The sequence below is a fragment of the Cnephaeus nilssonii genome (assembly GCF_951640355.1).
Source record: "Cnephaeus nilssonii genome assembly, chromosome: 4".
Taxonomy (NCBI): domain Eukaryota; kingdom Metazoa; phylum Chordata; class Mammalia; order Chiroptera; family Vespertilionidae; genus Cnephaeus; species Cnephaeus nilssonii.
The window spans coordinates 64,111,519-64,132,971 of record NC_137075.1 but is presented as its reverse complement, the minus strand read 5'-3'; the positions used below and the strand labels follow the sequence as shown (position 1 = coordinate 64,132,971).

General features: G+C 40.6%; 1 protein-coding gene across 2 annotated transcripts in view; it reads right to left on the bottom strand.

The window, feature by feature from the left end:
- The window catches only part of ZNF609 (zinc finger protein 609), a 214,254-nt gene that overhangs the window by 180,423 nt on the left and 12,378 nt on the right, over positions 1-21,453 (bottom strand). For both annotated transcript variants that reach the window (XM_079769198.1, XM_079769199.1), the window contains exon 2: positions 7,559-8,431. In XM_079769198.1, the coding sequence (XP_079625324.1) occupies positions 7,559-8,305 (747 nt within the window). In that variant the 5' untranslated portion in view covers positions 8,306-8,431. The remainder of the gene's footprint in view (positions 1-7,558; positions 8,432-21,453) is intronic.

Below are 21,453 nucleotides of genomic sequence, written 5' to 3'. Positions count from 1 at the left end.
GACTAGATAATATAGGCAAGCCATGTATACAGTTCTGCTAACTTAATACTCTCCAAGTCTGTTCCCCACTAACCAAAGGGAAAAGGGACTGGACAAAAGCAGTTTGGACACATGCCCAATACTAGTAAGGTCTGAGTGACATGGGAAGGTGCTTACCTGTCAGTCATACCTGGAAGCGAGTCAGTGGCCAGAACAGGTGTGGCCACTGCAAGGGCACAAAACCTGAATATTGAAACTCCTAGACAAAGGAGTTTCCTCTCTCGGCTCGCTCACTTGCTGTTTGCACCTGACTCCTGTTGCAGGGGCACATTCCCCTGCATTCACCCATGTGGCCTACGGCCATGCGGGCTCCACACAATGGACTAATGGACTTTAACTAGCCTCATGCTCTGCCAGACCAAGCTGCAACAAGGAATGGAAGTTCTGGACACTAGTCCTGCTTCTGGCTTTGCTGAACCCCCAGTTGCACCTTTTCAGGACTGGGTTAAGGGGCATGGGATTTTGGAACCCGAGGTATTTAACTTCATGCAAATAAAGTCTTCTATCACATCTCATTCTCCCCTGGGGGCTTCTAAAAATGCTTATTTCAATGGTGCCCACAAAACCCCACTTCCACGAGCGACAGAGGAAGCCCACCCGTGTATTCCTCCAATAACAGAAGGTGATTTGACTTTGGGTGGTAACACACAATGCAATATACAGATGATATAATATAGAATTGTATACTTGAAACTTATATAAATTTATTAACCAATGTTAACCCAATAAATTTAATTATTATTATTTTTTTAATGAAAGTAGTCTTGAGAGTATCTGAGCATTTACATCCAATATTTCTGAGTTAGGTTTAAAGTGGGAAATTGAGAATCCCTCATAACAATGAAAGATTTAAGAATCCTGGAATAACAGCATGACAAGAATGTGGCAACAGGGAGAAACAAGATGGCGGCATAGGTAAACACCTGTACTTGCTGCCTCTCACAACCACATCAAAATTACAACTAAAAGACATCACAACTATCATCCAGAACCACGGGAAAGCTGGCTGAGTGGAAGTACTACGACCAGAGAGGTGAAGAAAGCGCACTGAGACTGGTAGGAGGTGTGGAGGCGCGTAACAGGCTGGCATCCGAGTGAGCTGCTTTTTTAATCGGGAGGGAGATACAAGCTCCTGCTTGCTCTGAACTCCAGTTCCAGGTGAGACTCTGGAAGACCCAGACACATACAGGGAGAAACTGGACTGTCTGGCATTGGGGTAGGAACGCGGGGGCAGCTTTCTTCCAGACGGAGGTGCTGGCAGCGGTCACTGTTTCTGCGCTGGGATCTCTCTGATGCAGGGCTGACTGGCAGCCATTGCTGTTTGCTCTGCCCTGGGGATTCCCTGAGACCTCACACCACCCAATTTACAACCCCACCCAAGCTGTGTGCAGCAGCTTTTGCATGTGAATGGCCTGCCCTTTCTCAGCCTAAAACCTGTCAAACAGGCAGCAGCTGGGTTAGGGAGCCCCAAAGCTATCAAAAGAAGGCCCAAGAACTGGCACCAGCACCTTGCTTCACAGCTGGGCCTTGTCTGAGCATTCCAAACCCAATACAAAGTGGAGGAATCTGCAGATCTCTCTGTAGCTCCTGCTGGGTGGCCCCAGGCAGTGGCTGACTTTGAACCTCCTTGGAAATCCAAGAGCCAGTGTACCCAGTGGTCAGTGTGACATCATACCAGATTACAACTCTTCACATTCTTAAGTGATATACTCAAATGGCAGACTCAGTGAGCACCAAAGCTCCACTGAAGCAAGTCCTGCCCCCTCAGGGTGTCTCCTGCATAGCAGCTCTTCCATTGTAGACACAGTTGGTCCTCACAGCCAATTGGTCTGGAGGTTAGTTCTTCCCAGTGACACCAACAGCAATCAAGGCTTAACTACAACAAGACTGTGCACACAGCCCACAAAGGGGTGCACCAAGAGTGTCCACCTCAGGTGATTGGGGAGGCTGAACCACTGGGCCCTATAGGTCACCTACCACACAAGGCCACTCTATCAACTCAAGGAGACATAGCAGCTACCCAATACATAGAAACAAACACAGGGAAGCAGCCAAAATGCAGAAACAAAGAAACATGTCACAAATGAAAGAAATGGAAGAAAGCAAAATACTAGATACAGAGTTCAAAACCAGAGTTATAAGGTTACTCAAGAATCTTTTAGAAACTTTCGAGAAACTTAGTGAGACCTTCAAGGATCTTAGTGAGAATGCCAAACAAATGGAAAAGGACCAGTCAGAAATTAAGCATACACTGATTGAAATAAAGAATAACATACAGCCCTAACTGGTTTGGCTCAGTGGATAGAGCGTCACCCTGAGGACTGAAGGGTCCCAGGTTCTATTCCAGTCAAGGGCATGTACCTTGGTTGCAGGTACATCCCCAGTAGGGGGTGTGCAGGAGGCAGGTGATCCATATTTCTCTCTCATCGATGTTTCTAACTATCTCTCTCCCTTCCTCTCTGTAAAAAAATAAAATATATTTTAAAAAAAGAAAAGAATAATATACAAAGATTCAACAGTAGAGTATAGGATCCTAAGAATCAAGTCAAAGATTTGAAATACAAGGAAGCAAAAAACACCCAACCGGAAGAGCAAAAAGGAAAAAGAATAAAAAAATATGAAGATTGTGTAAGAAAAAAAAAAAAAAAGATAAGTGTAAGGAGCCTCTGGGACAACTTTAAGTGTACCAACATCAGAATTATGGGGGTGCCAGAAGAAGAGAGAGAGCAAGATATTGAAAACCTATTTGAAGAAATAATGACAGAAAATTTCCCCTAACTGGTGAAAGAAATAGACTTACAAGTCCAAGAAGCCCAGAGAACCCCAAACAAGAGGAATCCAAAGAGGACCACATGAAGACACATCATAATTAAAATGCCAAGAGCAAAAGACAAAGAGAGAATATTAAAAGCAGCAAGAGAAAAACAGTTAGTTACCTACAAGGGAGCACCCATATGATTGTCAGCTGATTTCTCAACAGAAACTATGCAGGCCAGACGGCAGTGGCAAGAAATATTCAAAGTGATGAATAGCAAGAACCTATAACCAAGATTACTCTACCCAGCAAAGCTATCATTCAGAATTGAAGGTCAGATAAAGAGCTTCACAGACAAGAAAAAGCTAAAGGAGTTCATCACCACCAAACCAGTATTATATGAAATGCTGAAGGGTATTCTTTAAGAAGAGGAAGAAGAAGAAAAAGGTAAAGATAAAAAATTATGAACAACCAAGTGACAACAAATACATATCTATAAACAAGTGAATCTAAAAATCAAATGAATAAAAAATCTGATGAACAGAATAAACTGTTCTGAATGTAATAGAATCGGGGCATGGAAAGGAAGCGGACTGACAATTCTCAGGGGGAAGGGGGAGTAGAGGGTGCGGGAAGAGATTGGACAAAGGTCTTACACCTATGGACGAGGACAGTACGGGGGCGAGGGCCTGGGGTGGGGTGGGAACCGGGTGGAGGGGAGCTATTGGGGGGGGGGGGAGGAACACCTGTAATAATCTGAACAATAAAGATTAAAAGAAGGAGGAGAAGGAGGAGGAGGAGGAGGAGGAGGAGGAGGAGAATGTGGCAACTAAAAACCTGGTTTCTCTGTCTGGCTTTGACACTAACTATCTGGGAGATCCCAGATAAGTCACATGACCTCCCTGGTCTTAGTTTCCTCCTCTATAAAATGAGGAGGGTGGACAAGATAATCTTTCCCTGGGCCCTCCTTGAATTACAACACCCAAATGGAAAACAGAGCTGCTGAAGAAAAAATAAATTTAACTCAGGCTTCATTGTAGTTAGAGAATACATCTCTGTCCCACATAAATATAAATTTTTAAACATTTTCCATGAAGAAAAATGCTTTAGGGCATTCGCTTCAGGAAGCAAAGCTGACTGCTATGCCATCACTAACTAAGAAAGAACAACTAGAGAAGGAGGAAGGTGTATCAGAAGGAATAAAAGAGACCTGACCTTGGTTAGGCAATGAGGGATTGCAACAAAACAGAATTGCGCTAGAAGGCATAAGCCAGGGCAAGAAAACAAAACCAAGGGCAAAGGAAGATGCTCTTAGAACAAAGAATGTAATAGCAAGCAAGATCAGAAGGCAAAATAGCTAAGAGCATACTTTACATTTTCTTTGTATCCTAAAGTAATGGGGGAAGTGGTAAATACTGCAGCATTCTGAGAGCAGCATAAGCAGTGTTTCTACCTTACAAGATCAAAGGCAGCAGTTAAAGAGGTGAGAGGAGCTTCTAGTGGTAAACTTCTAGATCCTTTAGCCACTAGAGCCTACTGGTTACTTTATATGACTTGGAAAAAAAAGTCTCACTTAAACTCCTGTTTTAAGCCTGACTCTGTCTGCAGGAGTCACCACAGATAGATCACTGCCTTCTGTGGTTTGTAAATTCTTTTTTTCTTGCCTGTCAGGGTGGCAATGCAAGCACTAAGCTTGGAACATTCAGACAGGCACCCTTCCTCCTTTCTACCTCCCCTTCCATCCCTAACTTAACAACCTATTAATCAAACCACTGGCAAGGGAACAGGCAGGAGCCAGAAGGCTCAATCTTGTTTATTCCTCAACAACACCCCCCTCCCTATCTCTGTCTCTTCAGCTGGCAGGAAGTATAAGGCAGGGGTGTTCAATAACAATTCAGGGCAGCAGCAGTTGCTAAGAGCCATCTCTGAACTCTCCTAGAACTCTGGGAAACAGCACAGTGAGCCCTGCCAGAGAGAGGTATGGAGCAAAAATGAGATGCAATGAAGGGAAATTCCACATCCTTGGCTGATAGAAAATTCCCTGTCATAGCCTAAGATACCTACCTTGATGAGAGAGAATATCCTGAGGTAATTTGAATATTCAAATCTCCCTCATTAACTAGTGGTACACAAATGACAATTCTATTCTATACCACAAACTACCATTTGTCTTCTCTCCTATTTCCAAGTAGGGGTGAGGGTGGGGGAACCTCCTGTCAATATACTTTCTAAATATTATGAGTTTTCTTCCTTCATGACAGTTCTCAGCTCAGATTATGTAATTCCTAGATTATATCAAATCATCTGTTTTGGTTCTGATGGTTGTCCCTACATGGAAGGAACATTCCAAACCAGGTAAGCCGTAGACAAGCCCGTATCTCAGAGAGAAAATTTTAAAAGAAATTTACAGAGACTTAGCTCACAAGCTATTTTACTTATCATCAAATACTGACTGAACACCTATTATGCCCCAAACTCTGTGGTCCCTGTTTCTTGAAAGCTGCAAGATTCCTAGTCTTCTTTTCCTCCTCCCATTACAAAATCACTCTCTCCCTGCACAGTATTTTCATCTCCTAGCAACGTCCAAACATTTATTTAAGTAATTACTTCAATGGTCAAAGGCTTTATGCAAAAGCACCCCAGAAACAGACTGTTCAAAGGGGTTGAGGGAATAGGGAAAGGAACTGAGAAACCAGGTTCATGCTTATAGTAACATCAAACTGCAAAATAAATGTTCTGCTTCTGAAAGTAATTCCTGGCAATTTTATCTTTCTTCCAAAAAGTGAAACACAGTCTCTCTCCCTTTTCTCTCTCATTCTACTTCTCCACTCTCAATTGCCTTAGGAGACAAGGCTTATAACACAGCTACATTATTAAGGGGCAAACTCCCCAAGTACCAAGGTGTATTCTTAGCTGAATGCATTGCATTTTTCAGTCCAATTATAATCTGAAGGGCAGCCTACCAACTAGTCTCTGCACCTATATGAGAAAATGGGTTCCATTTGCTTCTCTGTTGGAGACTATCCTGGACACTTAGAATTAAATCCAACATGAAGCTAAGCATCATTAATCCTTTCACCCACAGACTAATTCTGGGTTTAGGAGATTGCAGCATTGAGGCCAGAGTTCTAAACAGAAAGGAAAATGAAGGTTACTCTTAGAAGTGTCCATTTTTAAGCACAGGAAGAACAATGATTATATGGCAGGAGTTTACTGCAGCCAGACGTAGGGAACAGTCTAATGGGCCTGGAACAGAAACAAGAACTCCTGGTACTCCTAGGCCTCTTCAAAACAGTATTATCCATCTGCACCCCAGAGAAAATGGTAAATCACAGCCAGCACAGGATGAACCATGCCAATAACCAGCTGGAACTTGACTCTGCTGAGGTGGACTATAGCATCTGCCACCTAAACACAGGCAGCTTCTCTGGCAGCTGCCACTGGTAAAAGGAAATGAACCATTGTGTTATTAGTGGGAAAAAATTCACAGCCCTGTTACCAGGGAAGCCCCGATGTTGCTAAGAGCTACAGATGTGCCAGAGGCAAAGACCAAAATATCTACAGCAAAAAAAGCACAAGCTACCACTGGAATCCAGGCACTGAGAGGGCACTACCACCAAAACATACACATCCACCCTCTTATTTATTAACACTTACATATGGAAATAGGCATTCCCTGTTGCAGCTGATGTAATTACAGAGAAATCAATTTATATGGTATCTGCAGCGATCAGCTGAAAGCACAAGGTGAGCAGAACACAAAGCAGAAAATCAAGAGCCAATGAATGAGCAGCTCATCCCCAGGCCAGTCATCCCCAGGCCAGCCGCTCTGCAGGTAATTGTAAGCTACTGAAGTTTAAGGCAGCCTGAGCTGACCCTAGACTCACACCTACTCTGCTCCAGCCTTGCAAGCTTGATATCCTGAGACATGAACTAAGATCATCTTCCCAGAGGAGGAGAGCCCCTCCTAGGGCTGCAGGCACCTGCCCTTCCAAGCCAAACTGAAGGCATGGTATCATCATTACACTGTTTGGCAGCTCCAAGAGACTTTGATTCCCAATAGTTGAGAGATACCTGGCCAAGAACTATACCTTTAGTGGCCAAAGAATCTCTTTCAAGGCTAAACTTTCATAGCCACAACACTAACTCATAAGGCCTGATTAAGTACCTCATAGTATAGTCAGAACCTCCTTCCCCTTGTTTACCTATCCCACATTGTGCTCCTTTGCTCTTTGGTAGCCACCAATACAATACCTGGTAGATATCACGCCATGGAACTTATTTTTATTTAACCCTTTTCTTCTCCAGAGACCCAGCAGCACCATTTATCCCATTTAAAATAGCACTCAACCGTAAGCCTATTAAGTTTATCAATTTAAGTTTATCAATGATTTTGAGGATGAAACACCATTCAAGCTGGGGATCATCACATAAAGGTTGATGTCAGCCTTGGACAACAAATATCTGAGGTGAGACAAAAACAAGGTGGGAGGTTCTCAACTTGACTTATAGAAAACTCACCCTACAAGTAGCTGCCCCAACAACAAATACTCTTCTCCAAAATGTCCAGGCCTGCTGTTAATGAATCTGTAGGGAATCCCCTGATTTGAAATAAAGCCACATTATCATTACCAGCTGCTCTGACCTTGTAATTGGTCATTACCCACAAACTACTAAGCCTCCCACAGAGTGCACATAGCATTTGGTGGTTAGTCCAGGGCAGCTCTGACTGGCAGTGGGCAGCCAGATCTGGTCACCTCTTACCTTTTCAGACTTGACTTTCTTTAGCAGGCGACACTCATTCTCCCCTTCCTCTGGCTCCGGTTTAGCTCCCAAAGGATTGAGCGCTGCCCCAGGCTCAATAGCTATACTCCCAAGTGGCTCCACAGCTCCTGTATCCACCCCTGCACTTCCATCATATTGACCACCCCGTGCTCCCAAGGGGACTGGCTGGAGGACCCCAGGATCCTTTTCTGAACAAGTCCCCACTCCTTCGCTTCTCTCCTTCTTGCTCTTAGATGAGCTGTTCTCTTTCTCCTTTTTGGAGCCGGCTATACTGCGGGATGCCTTAGCCGCCTTCTCTGAGCCCTTGGAAGCAATAGCAGCAACCAGGCTTCCTGCATTGGCACCATCTCCTGAGCGTCCCTGCACCTCTTTCTTGCTAGTTGCCCCCTCACTTGGAGTGAACAAGGAAGTCCCTGGAGTGGGTTTGCTAGTGTCTTTGCCACTCTTATTCCTTTTGGATTTTGATTTGCCTTCCTTCCCTTGAGGACCTGGCACTGGGGTCACAAACTTGATGTTGTCTGGTAGTGTGGCCACAGCATTGGGAGCCGGTATCCCCACCTCCTTTGAGCCTGACATTTCCAGTTTCTGCTGGTCCTTTTCCAGATCGGCGTCCAGGTCAATGATGAGATTCCCTACTCCAATGTCCCATTCATCCCCACTGTCGTATGTCTCAACCGGGTTTGCATCCACTCCTTTCCCTCCGGAGGCTCCACTGCTCAAGGACATCTTAGAGTCAACGTCCCACCTCAAGATTCAAGGCTCTTCCTTGCCCCAGCTTTCCTATTTTCAGCTTCAGCTATGTTCTCAGACCTGCCACATTGGTCAGTACATGCCCAGTGGACAACATCATTGCTGGAAAAAGAAAATTTAAAGAACTGTTAAAGGAAACAATACAGGCAAGAAGACAGGCTGAAATAAACTCCCACACATAAGAGACCCTTTCCTAGGGGGCTATCACATCATAATGGACAAGACAAACAAGTTCAATTGTACTTCTAACCAAGTCACATTGGACCAGAGAAAAGTAAATTCCCACTCCATCTCCCCAGGGATGAGTACAATATTTCCAATTGCCTGGAGACTCTGTGGTCAGTCTTAACTAGGAATCCTCTAGAGTTAGTTTCCCATTCCCAGCAGACTTATTTCTACCATTGCCAGCTGGCAATCTTCCCTCAATCAATACAAGCCCTAGCATATTACAGATTCAAGTTCTAGCACAACTTTATTACTCCCACCCCCTTTTTCTCCTTGTTACTTCTTGAATTATCTGAGACTCAGAAGATGGACTAGCAAAGGTTTAAAGCCCTCTACTAACAGGGCCTGTCCCTACTAAAAATATATATATATATATTCTTTGTCATTTTACTATTGGTTATGGGGTATCTAATTATGAATAAAAGAGAAAATCAAGCAGAACTGGGAAAAATACATCAGGATAGGGGACAAAATTGCAACTGGAAGAGATATCCTCAGAGAGGCCTCAACCAATCAATTTAAGTTCAGTTATATGAGCCTTATTAAACTCCAGGTTTCAAATAACAGAATTCAATGGGCCTTTCCAACTTTCCACTAAAATACCTATGAAAACACACATATACACACCAAAAAAAAAAAAAACAGGGAAGAAGGAAAAGAAAAATTTTTACCCTACCAATAACTGAACTACTACAAACAACTACTGAAAAACCTAACACCAGACTGTGGGATAACTCTCCACATTCTTGTATAAGATTGATAGCACTGTATTGGCCCCACCACATGAAATAGATTGGCTAAACAGGAGGCGGGGTGGGGGTAAAAAGGCAATTTATACCTCTCCATTCCTCACTCATGAGACCTGAGGAGTTTACCATCTAGAAAAACCTAGCAACCTACATATACCATCCTGATATTACTTTATGACAAAGCCAAAGAGTTCTGTTCTTGCTCACTTCCCTATCCACCATCTTTCTATATACATTTAGAAAATAACTCTCATAACAGAGCAGAAAGAGCAAACTAATGGTAGCACATGAATCCTACAAAGTGGATTTCTAACAGGTAAATGCTTCAGATAGAACAGAGACCTAACAATTTGTAGTTCTTCACCTATTCTCAAGATAGTGTCAAAGAGCTAGGGTACAACGCTTGCGGGTATGGCTTAGTTGGTTGGACATTGCCCTGTGCACCAAAACGTTGCTGGTTCTGTTGCAGGTCAGGGCACATGTCCGGAGGTTGAGGGCTTGATCCCAGGTAGGGGGTCTGCAGGAGGCAGCCAATCAATGTTCCTCTCTCATATCAATGTTTCTCTTTCTCTCTCCCTCTCCCTTCCTCTCTAAGAAAATAAAATATTTTTATTCCTCAGTAAAAAAAAAAGAGCCAGGGTGCATTAGTTACAAAAGATATCCTAGGAGAGCAGAGCTGTACCAAGTAAACACCTGCTAGAAACTAGGATTTAAGAGAGAAAGGTGTGCACATTAATCTACCAGTTAGCTGTAGATTTGAGAAGAAAAAGAAAGCTTTACCAAAGTAAAGTTTAGTGGCAAGTTTTCACAACAGCAAGCAACCTCTGATGGCATCAAGTTTACATAGACGTTACTTCATAAAAGGATGAGCAAAAAGTGTGTGTGTGTGTGTGTGTGTGTGTGGTAGGGGAACATGATGTATAAACTATGAAAAAAATGGCACCTACAAGGTAAAGGAAACATAAATCTTGGAGAGAGAAATAACTCTGAAAACAATTCTAGAATTCTGAAGAAATTTTTAGTAAAATGTTTGGAGTTCTCAACACTACATAAAACTTGGCCTCTATGAAATAGTAGTGCAGTACATATTTGTTCATTTATTTTAAAAAATTGGTATTATGCCCGGCTGTGTGGCTCAATAGTTGAACAGATCTATGAACCAGGAGGTCACAGTTCAATTCCCAGGCAGGGCAAATGCCTGGATTTCAGGCTTGATCCCCAGTGTGAGGTGGGCAGGAGGCAGCCAATGATTCTCTCTCATCATTGAAGTTTCTATCCCTCTCTCCCTCTCCCGTCCTCTTTGAAATCAATAAAAATATATTAAAAGTAAATAAATAAATAATGGCTGTAATGTGGAAGAGAGAAATTTATACCATGATGCTGGGGGTAGAAACAGGACCAGTGAGCAGAAATTACAGAAAGACAGATGTTTAACTCAGGAAAAAATTTAACAACACGAGATTTCCAACAATGGCCCACAATGTTAATGAAACCATATCTTTATCACTGAAAGTATTTAGAAAAAGAAAAAAAAAAGCATAACCACCTGTCAATCAAATTGCATAAAGAATTCTTCTATGTGTGGTAAGGGTAGTCTAGACATGCCTAGGGCTTTTTTCAAATCTATAATTCTATTAATTTAACTATAAAAAGTATTTTCCCTATTAGAAAACTACTCAGAATTTCTGAATGGCCCAACTGGTGTGGCTCAGTGGTTTAGCGTCATCGACCCATGAACCAGGAGGTCACGGTTCGATTCCAGGTCAGGGCATAGTCCAGGTGGTAGGCTCGATCCCCAGTAGAGGTGTGCAGGAGGCAACCGATCAATGATTTTCTCTCATCATTGATGTTTCTATCTCTCTTTCCCTCTCCCTTCTCTCTGAAATCAAGAAAAAGTTTTTTAAAGAATTTCTGAATGACCAGGATGCAAACAAACTAACAAATAAACAAAATTATGAGGACTGATCTTTAGTAGTACTGATGCTCTTTAGAGAACCACTGTCCTATTTTTGAGGGTGTTAAGAGTTTTCATAAGCACTACTTTTCAATCAGGTGAATTTTCAGAAATCCAGCTTTCCAAACCCAGCAGGCTTCATAGTAATTTTGGCGGTACGTTTCCAAAGACACTGTAAAAATGCCAAGGATTCTTTAATCAGCCTTGCTGCAGCAGCCAAACCACTTCCCATCTGCTCCCTACAGCATCCCTGGCTTTATACAGCTAATAATCAACTCTCTGACAGGTCGTTGCAGAGATGTTTAACCCCAGGAGGTAGGGCAACTAACATGCTAGCTGGAAATGAAAAAGCACTGACCTCTTGCTTCCATGGCAGAGAAAGTGCAGAATCAGGAGAACCGATACCTTACAGAGAACACAAGGCACTTTTAACTTGGAAGAGCTTCTGTAAATATTTTCCTGTCTTCTCTCCTCCTGTCTATCTGTACTCCACTTCCCTATTTAAGACCACAATTCACCAGACTCTGGAATTCCTTGTCAGTACCATTTGCGCCTTGTTCCTGCACCTGATCTCTTTGTTGTGACCAAGCTAGGTCATGGTAATCATTCTCCATACTGTGTACCTGTAACAATAGGAGTTCAAATTCCAGTTTCTTCTCTGGAACCTAACTCCATTTCTCAGAGTCTCAGCCCATAGACTGGTTTGTAATCACACATTTCAGGTCATTAGTTGCTTTTCTAGGGCACACGCCATAGATCACACCACTCAAGAATGAACAAGGCCTCTCTTCAAGAAGGCTAAGAAAGAGAAAAAAAAGAGTCCTCATGTGAGGTCTCAGCCCCTGGCAAGAGGACATAAGCAGCAAATGACCTTAAGTGAAACATACTAAGGACAGTACTTCTCTTTCCACTCAGATAGAGCTCTGTATCCATTCTAGAGGGCTTCAAAGAGAGAGGTTCTCTTTAACTGCCAACTACCCACAGCTATTATGGTCTAAATAGCAAAGTGTCCAATGTTGTTCCACTGTAAATTTATCTGTCATCCCCTCTCCTTATGGATTTTGAATCAATCTTCTTATATGCTCTGACCTGAGCAAGTGTCAGCTGTGTATAATCTATTTGGGACCACAAAGGTCACACACATTTGGATGTGAGGGTGATCTGTCTGGCTAGGTAGTGCCCTCCAAAAGCTGTATGGACAAAGTAAAAAAAAAGCTATACTCAATTCTAGGAATGTAGCATGGTGTAGGAAGAACACAGAACTTTGAATCAAGAGATGTGATTTCTGGACTCAAATTTCCATTGACCCTAGCCAGATTGATAGCCAAGTTGCTTCATTAAATATTAATTTTTTCATTATAAAGTAGAAGGAGAATCCATCATGATTCTAAGCATATTATAAGGATACAAATCTGAAAAATATAAGACAACTCAAAAATATAAAATGAACCAAATATTCTCATAATATTGTGGTGCCTAAACTTAAAGAGGACTGTTTCACAGTTACACCTTGTATAAAGTATCTAAGGTATTTAGCCCTGGCCCAGTAAGCTCAGTTGCTTAGAGCATATCGTCCCAATATGCCAATGTTGCAGGTTCAATTCCCAGTTAGGACACATACAAGCAACCAACAAAATGCATAAATAAGTGGGAAAAAAATTAATGTTCCTCTCTCTCTCTCCCATTCCTCTCTCTCTAGAAATCAATAAAATAAAAATATAAAAAAGTAGAGTATCTAAGGTATTTTTAAAAATAAATGGAAAATGTTTAAAGCTTTTTTACAAATTAAATTACATGTAATACTGATATCCATTTACGTTCTATGAAAGAAAATGGCAATCCTTTCTTCTTTGATGAATTCAGGGTGGCTCATAAAACTCTATACTATTTTGACTAACAAAAAGGCTCCATTTTGCTTCAAAAATCCCTCAGTGCCAAGAAACTAATCTGAAGGCTCAGAGTTTTAACATCTGGACTATCTTTCACCAACTGTTCCAACCCCTAGGATGTTGACTCCACAACAGAACAGTCAAATCTAAATTGTGTGAGTTTCATAGGGTTTGATGCCCCCAGGAAACTGTCAATAAACCAATGGGATACAGCAAAGTTGATAGAAAAAAACCCTATCATACCATCTTCCCTGAATTCCAGATGCTACCTAGAAATCACTGTACTTAGCCAACCTCAGATGAGGCTAGTACAACATGTAAACCATCCTCAGTAATGCTGAGCTGACTCAGCTGGAAGAACAGGCATCTCCCTCTCTACCTGCCATATTTCATAGGCGCTCACTAATCAACTCAATTTCCACCTAGGGCTCTAACAAGAAACAATCAACTTTCCTTTGGGTCTCTCCCTTAATTTATTACATTAATTACTGTAACAAAGGAATTGTGTCATCTCAAGTACCATAGCTCTCAACTTATATCTCTAATAGGGATCAGATAAAGAACAGACTAACAGTGCCAATTTGAGAAGAGAGATCCAATTCAACAGGGCTCATCTGACCATGTGTCACCTAAGGACATAAAAGTGTAGCATCTCTCAGTCTCTGAGTGTTTATATGCTGCATCTCATGAATAGTTTTATGTCCCTCACAGGTTGCTATTCTCAAATATTATGAGGCTTGACCTGTTTCATTTCACATAAGCAACTGACACTTCCACCAGGACATAGCTATTCACAAGGGCTCAGGTTTAGAGCTTTGGTGTTTGTCGGTACTGCTCTGTGCCAGCATACGTCTCACAATAGGCTAAACAGCATACTGAATATGTAGTTAGTTCAATCCCAACTCTGCATAGATTCATTTGGTGGAAATAGTCCACAGGGAAAATCTCTCCCAAGGCCTATGTATAAGGCCAAGAAGCAGAAGGCCATGATCATCTAAAGTAAACAAAAAAATCCACCATTCCCCCTCCCCTAATAATGAGGACTATGTCACCATTTACAATTTAGTTCTTATTCCCAGATGTAAACTTTCTGTGCTAAAGAGAAATTGGTGATGTCAACTTCTCAGAAAAAAAGTGAATAGTGGAAATAGCTAGGAATCAGATCTCAGATACTGGCCTTCCATATAGAATTGTTGTGTCAAAACTTTTCTGTATTTCAATTTCCTCATCTTAAAACAGGGAGTAATATGAGTCAAGTTCATAGGCATAAGGGAAAAAGAAAAGCCTATACATTTTTAAAGAAATACAGAAATTACCTTCACTTTTTATATTCTAGACCAGACCTCCTTACTTAAATTTCTTACACAAGAACTGCTATTCTAGCCCTGGCCGGTGTGGCTCAGTTGGATGAGCGTCATCTCATATACCAAAAGGACACAGGTTTGATTCCAAGTCAGGGCACATGCCCAGGTTGGGGGTTCAGTCCCCGGTCAGGGTGCGAGCAGGAGGCAACTGATGTTTTTCTCTCACATCGATATTTTTTTCTTTCTCTCGCCCCCTCTTTAAAATTAATAAAAACATTTTTTTTAAAAGATAACATCTACAATAGGATGTCAGACTAGCCACAAAAAAATGGTGGGATCCTCTTGCATATCTTTAAGGATATCTAAGCCATGTCTACTTCTCCAGCCTTACCTCATGGCCACACTCTGTCCTTTGCACCCCACTCCCATCTTATTGCCTCATGGCCTTTACCTGAAAGACACTCCCTGTGCACACCCTACCTCTCAAAGTATGATGACTTGATTAATATTTGTTTCCAAACATTAATCACTAGACTGCAAACTGCTCATACTGTATCTTAAGAACAGTGCTTAGTTCACTGTGCCCTCAAATATTTTGGTCCATAAATAAGTGAATTAACACCGCTTTCCTCAATGCGTAGAATCATAACTGCGCCTAGGCTGCCACTTCTCTCTCTCCATTCTTACTTCAGCTTGATTTGCCACTAGTTAGTTATAAACTGTCTCAATTACCTGACAATCCTCAAACTTACTAGAACAGAGTGTGGATTCCTCTCCAAGATAAAGGATGAAGATTCAACAAGAATCTAGAGCAGTGGTTCTCAACCTTTCTAATGCCTCTACCCTTTAATACAGTTCCTCATGTTGTGGTGACCCCCAACCATAAAGTTATTTTCGTTGCTACTTCATGAGGAACTGTATTAAAGGGTATTTTCGTTGCTACCACAACATGAGGAACTGTATTAAAGGGTCGCGGCATTAGAAAGGTTGAGAACCACTGATCTAGAGGGAAGGTTAGAAAACAAAACAGTCCTCACATTTCTTAAAATGCCTAACTTCCCCTGCCTATTCTCTTAGCCTTCAAACAGTCTCATCCATGCCCAGTTGCTTCCCAAAATAGGGTTAGCCCACACATCAGGTATTCTAGACATAACCAACTCCTGAGAGCCCTCATGCATATACTTAAGTGTATGATAAGTCGGACTATCAGACTTGAACCATCCAATCATTACATTTTAAACACCTATGATTTAAAGGTGACAGAAGTCAGAAAAATGGTCATGTATGGGAGTGCAGAAAATGTTTATATCTTTACCTGCATGGTGGTTATAAATATGGAAAAATTGAGTGTACACTTACAATTAGTGTTCTTTATGCAATTTTTAATCACATTATAATTCCAAAAATAAAATAAAATATTAAGTAACTATAAACAAGAGAACTGTATTACTACTGGATCATGGTCCTGGTCCTGAAGTGGTATTTTATGTGATAATGGTAAAAGGGAATCGTGCCATCAATGTTTCTAGGTTACAATATTTAGTGGGATGGTAAGGAAAAAAAAAATAAATAAATAAAGGAAAAGAGGAAAGAAACTACCTAAGTATTACCCTATGTTTGACTATATTGCAAGATTTACAGATCTGTTGGAGAGACTGAATTAATTAGTAATAAGGACAATAACAACAACAACAAAAAAAGAGGTGATTAATTATATTAAATCCTGGAAAGAAACAAAAGTTGTACAAGAAAACATAACAGCAGTATACTTAGTGGCTCAATAATAAATAATCCTTAACATAATAAATAATGAATATAGATTGATCTAACTAAAAATTGCAACATAACTATATTAGGAGGATTTGATAAGAAGGGGAGGGTAATAGAAGAGCATATTATTTATTATTTAGAAATATGGGAGTAAACATAAGAAAAAATCTAAAAAGTTTAAAGCAGTTGCCTATTGAGAGTGAGACTTTAGGTTGAACCATTGTTAAGTTGGGAAATGTCTATACACCTCAAAATAAGGAAAACCCTTGTTTCCCTTAATAGGTTTTTATAAAATATATCAATTTAATAATTTTAAGACCTTATGGAAGATGGGAGGAGGGGCAGCAGAAGTGTGGCAAGTATGGCCCTAGAGGGGCAGAATGAGACCTTTGTGGTGATGGAACTGTTCAGTATCTTGACTTGTGGTGGTAATAAAATTGCATAAAGCTAAATGTACACACTCATAAACGGGTATAAGTAAAACTAGGGAAATCTGAATGAGATAGGTGTATTGTAACAATTATCTGGTTATGATATTGTACTATAGATTTACAAGATGTTACCGCTGGGGGGAACTGAGTAAAATGTATACAAGAGATCCCTCTGTATTATTCTTACAACAGTATGAAACTAATTATCTCAAAATGAAAAGTTTAATAAAAAACCCTTCTTGACCTTATTTTAAATTTCTATTACCTCTAGGTTTAACAGATTTTATTTATTTACTATTGATAAGAGCAACCCAATAATTCAGCTCAATTTATTTCTAACTTGAAAGGGTGGTCTCTATCCAATACAGAATCCTAAGAACTGGTAACCAGGGCTTTATAGTCTTCTCTTCACTTGATAAAATTTGGTATTTCCTCTGTCTTTAAAAACTGAAGTTCACCCAGCCGGCATGACTCAAAGGTTGAGTGTCGACCTATGAACCAGGAGGTCACAGTTAGATTCTGGTCAGGGCACGTGCTCAGGTTGCAGCTTGATCTCCAGTGTGAGACGTGCAGGAGGCAGCTGATCAGTGATCCTCTCTCATCATTGATGTTTCTATCTCTCCCTCTCCCTTCCTCTCTGAAATCAATCCTACCTAATAATAGACAAATATGCAAATTGACCGCACCTTCGCTACACCCAAGCCACGCCCACCAACCAATCAGGATGGGTATGCAAATTACCCCAACAAAGATGACGGCTAATTTGCATATCAAGACAGCGTAGAAAGAAGCCAAGAGCTGCAGAAGGGAGCAAAGCTGCAGAGAAGCAAGCAAGCCGGGGGGAGGAGAAGGGAGGAGCGGAGGTGGGGCCGGGGGCAAAGGAAGGAGAGCGGGCGGGCTGGCAGAAAAGGGAGAAAAGCAGGCAGGCTGGCGGAGAAGGCGGGGCGGGGAGAAGGGAGGAGCGGAGACGGGCTGGCGGAAAAGGGAGAAAAGCAGGCAGGCTGGCGGAGAAGGCGGGGCGGGGGAGAAGGGAGGAGCTGAGGCGGGGCCGGGGGAGAAGGAAGGAGAGTGGGCCAGGCTGATGGAAAAGGGAGAAAAGCAGGGGGGCTGGCGGAGAAGGCGGGGCGGGGGACAAGGGAGGAGAGCAGGTGGGGTGGGGTAGAGTGCAGCAGGAAACCCTATTGCAGGATTTTTCCTGCAACGGGAACGCTAGTAAATATATAAAAAAATAAAAAGTAAATAAAAACCAAAGTGTGTGCTTTTTTTTACATGTCTTCATTAAAGTCTTCGCCTCCTTTGGTCACCAGCTCTGATAAGTATTCCTTGGGGATCAACAGAAAACAGTTATCACAAACATAGTCAAACTTTGGTTTTGCATAGAGGGGAGTTTGTTTTTATCTTTATTTAGTTCTGATTCTCTTCCTAATGATGCCAAGCATTTCCCTGGCAGTGCACTGAGCTAATTTTTCTAGGAATAGCTTACCAAGATTCCTAGTCTCCCTTGGGGACTACAATTGTTAGGGAGATGTTAATCATGCTAAGAAAGTGGTTTGGGCCCTAGCTGGTTTGGCTCGGTGGATGGAGCATTGGCCTGTGGACTGAAGGGTCCCAGGTTCGATTCCGGTCAGGGGCACATGCCCAGGCTGTGGGCTTGATCCCCAGTGGGGGCATGCAGGAGGCAGCCAATCAATGATTCTCTCTCATCATTGATGTTTCTGTCTCTCTCCCCCTCTTCCTTTCTCTCTGAAATCAATAAAAATGTATTTAAAAATAAAAAGAAAAAAAAAGTGGTTTGGACTTTCTGCTTCTTTTTAAATGTAATACTTGTCCACACTGAAGCTAATCTATTTTTCATCTCCCACATACAAGATATTCCTTTCATCGGCCCACAATAGCCAATTAATATTCCATGTACTATGTAATCCTCTCAGTAGGAACTGGAGCAGCATTCTAACATCAAACTCATTAATATCCCTATAGCAAAATGAATATTTACTTGGAATAGAACCAAAAAAACTGTAAGTTGCCTCTTACTGGTTGAAGCCAGGTTGTGCCTACCTTACCAAAAAAACCTTTGTTTTCAGAGCCTTTGAGTTTTAGAACTGCAGAGGACTATGGAACTATAGAAGTGTTCATTGTCAGAAATTAAGTTTGCTAAGGCACAAAACATTTTTGTCCATTCCATGACTAAAGTTTTTTTGCCTGACTTTTTAAAGTCTTTTCAAACTAAACAATATCTACAGATAATAACTCAACCCACACACAATTGTTAGTGATTTATCATGACTTCTCCTTATGTTAACTAACCACTGCCCCAATCAGTTATATGAATGGTACCAAGTCATCTCAATCAATTTACATTTTACCAATTTTCCAATATAGTTTTAGTCCCTCTACCTCCAAACCCTTCTTAAGAGAATATCATTTGAAATCTACACCAGTCTGAGTGTAGTGATCACACTACTTACAACTTGAAGTGATATATTTTCATTAAGGGTTCCATAGTTTATTCTTGAATACTTTCTAAATTCTTGAATAGATAATTGTGATTTCATCAAGTTTATTGATTTGATTAAAAGAAGCCTAGGCAGCTAGAAAGAAAAAAAAGTGTTGGAAATACTAAATAAATGTTAACATTTCTGGGATAATTCCTAAGAGTTCTTTATATCTTTTGGTGCTTTAAAAAAGATTAATCCATGTTCTAATCAGGAAAAAACAAACATTAATCATCTATCATCAATTGACCTGGAAGTCTTTTTAATCTGCTTGGGAAGTGGAACTTCTGTAATGTTATCATCCCTGAATAGATCTTTCACACTATGATAAGTAGTCTCACCAATTTTCTAGCTGCCTTTCCATTTTTAACATCTCCTTTTAAATAAAAAGCAGAAAATGCCTACCATTAGTTTTGCAAAGAGGCTGATCTATTTCATCTCTTTTTCTTTTGCCTAAATTCTAGATGGCACTCAACCATCATCACTTTGTGGGCTGCTTGTGGTCTTGACTGAAAATGTTTCTAATTTTTTTAAAAGATGGCTTTCTCCTCTCCACAGCTTCAAGACTATGCCAAATTGCCATCTGTTCTGAATGGTCCTTTTGAACCCTTGCTTTTCTTTAACATGGACTTCTAATATGATAGTTTTTAAGTCTTTACATTTCCAGTTGATTACTTTTTTAAATCTTTCCACTTTTTCTAATGTACATACTTAATCACAGCTTGATTTCTTAAAACAGAATCTCCATATAAATTTTGTTCTTCCTCTCTTCCTGAAGAAACTGAGCTTAATCAAAATGTGATTAAATAGTATTAGCCTAGAGCAGTGATGGCGAACCTATGACACGCGTGTCAGCTCTGACACGCGTAGCCATTTCTGATGACACGCGGCCACACGCCGAGGATGAAACATTTGCTGCTCCTGAGGATGAAACATTTGCGACTGGAGTCTTGGAGTTAGTTTTTTCCTCAAAGTGATACACTACCCGAGTTATGCTCAGTTTTTTGGCGAAGTTTGACACACCAAGCTCAAAAGGTTGCCCATCACTGACCTAGAGAAACCTTTATTAATTCTTGTTTTTTTCCTTAGGTGTAAAATCTAGGTTATTTCTTTGTTTGTAGGTTCTAAAACAGCCAACTGTAAGTAGTTTGTCTTATTCAAAACCATATTTTCACATTTGCTTGCAATGAAGCATTTAACCAATCTGTATATAAATAAATGAACTCCACATTATTATCTAGCCTAGTTTTGCAGCTCCTCCAATCACCTTTAACATTTTCAACTCAGTCACATTATTTTGATTAAAAATGTGACATTTTTTATTTAAGCAAAGATTTCAATCCTTATAAAAATGTAATCCCTTTACATCAACAAAATGAACCTCTTTGAGTAAAAAAAAAAAAAATGTAATCCCTTGCTGCCACGATTAGTCTTCTTCCATAAAGTATCTGAGATATGAATTAAATCATTATACCAAGACATTGCCTATCAAAAAAAGGAGTCAGAAAAAATATTATATAAGGATAGCAGAAATTCCTCTCATCTTTATATAAGTAACACTTTTAAAAATATAATGAATCAGATCAAATATTTAGGTAAAACATATGTTTTGGAAGAAACATATTTGTTGTTGGAAGAAAATTTTACTTCATCATTATGTCACCTACTCCAGTGTAACCTTGTTGAAACTGAATTTCTTTCTTATAGAAAGTCTCCATAAGAAAAAGAATCTTGCCAAACACTGTCCTGCATGTCCCTCTCTGTCAGATAGTGTTATGGAACTCATCTGGAATCCACACTGCCAGGATTTCCAGCTCTGCTAGGATTGGAAGAGCCAACTAATACAAACCACAGAAACATTACTACTAAGAAAATAGTTTTCACTAGCAAACCAAGCTATGTTAAAGCATTTTTAATAATAAAGCAATACAACTTGGTTAGTTAAACTGAGTTCTTTTCACCACTAAAGAAAACAACAACATACACTTGAATTAACTAACAGCTGCTGGCTTTAAAGTTCATGATATCAGTGATATGTTATTGTACCACTTAAGCAAATGTAGTGAAAACGCAGAACTTCACATTTGATATACAGCAACTCCAGAGAAAAGCCCTGTGACATGTCTCAAAGCTCATCTAACATTAGAACCATTTCTGCCTAAAAGTAACAGATTTTTTTTTTAGCATGGACCAGAGTTCATGGGGACCCTATTCTAAAATTAGGTAGCAAAAGAGTACATTTTTACAGAATGGCAAATAGGTCTCCTTGTGCACTGGCACTGATGAGATAAATAAAAATAGCATGCA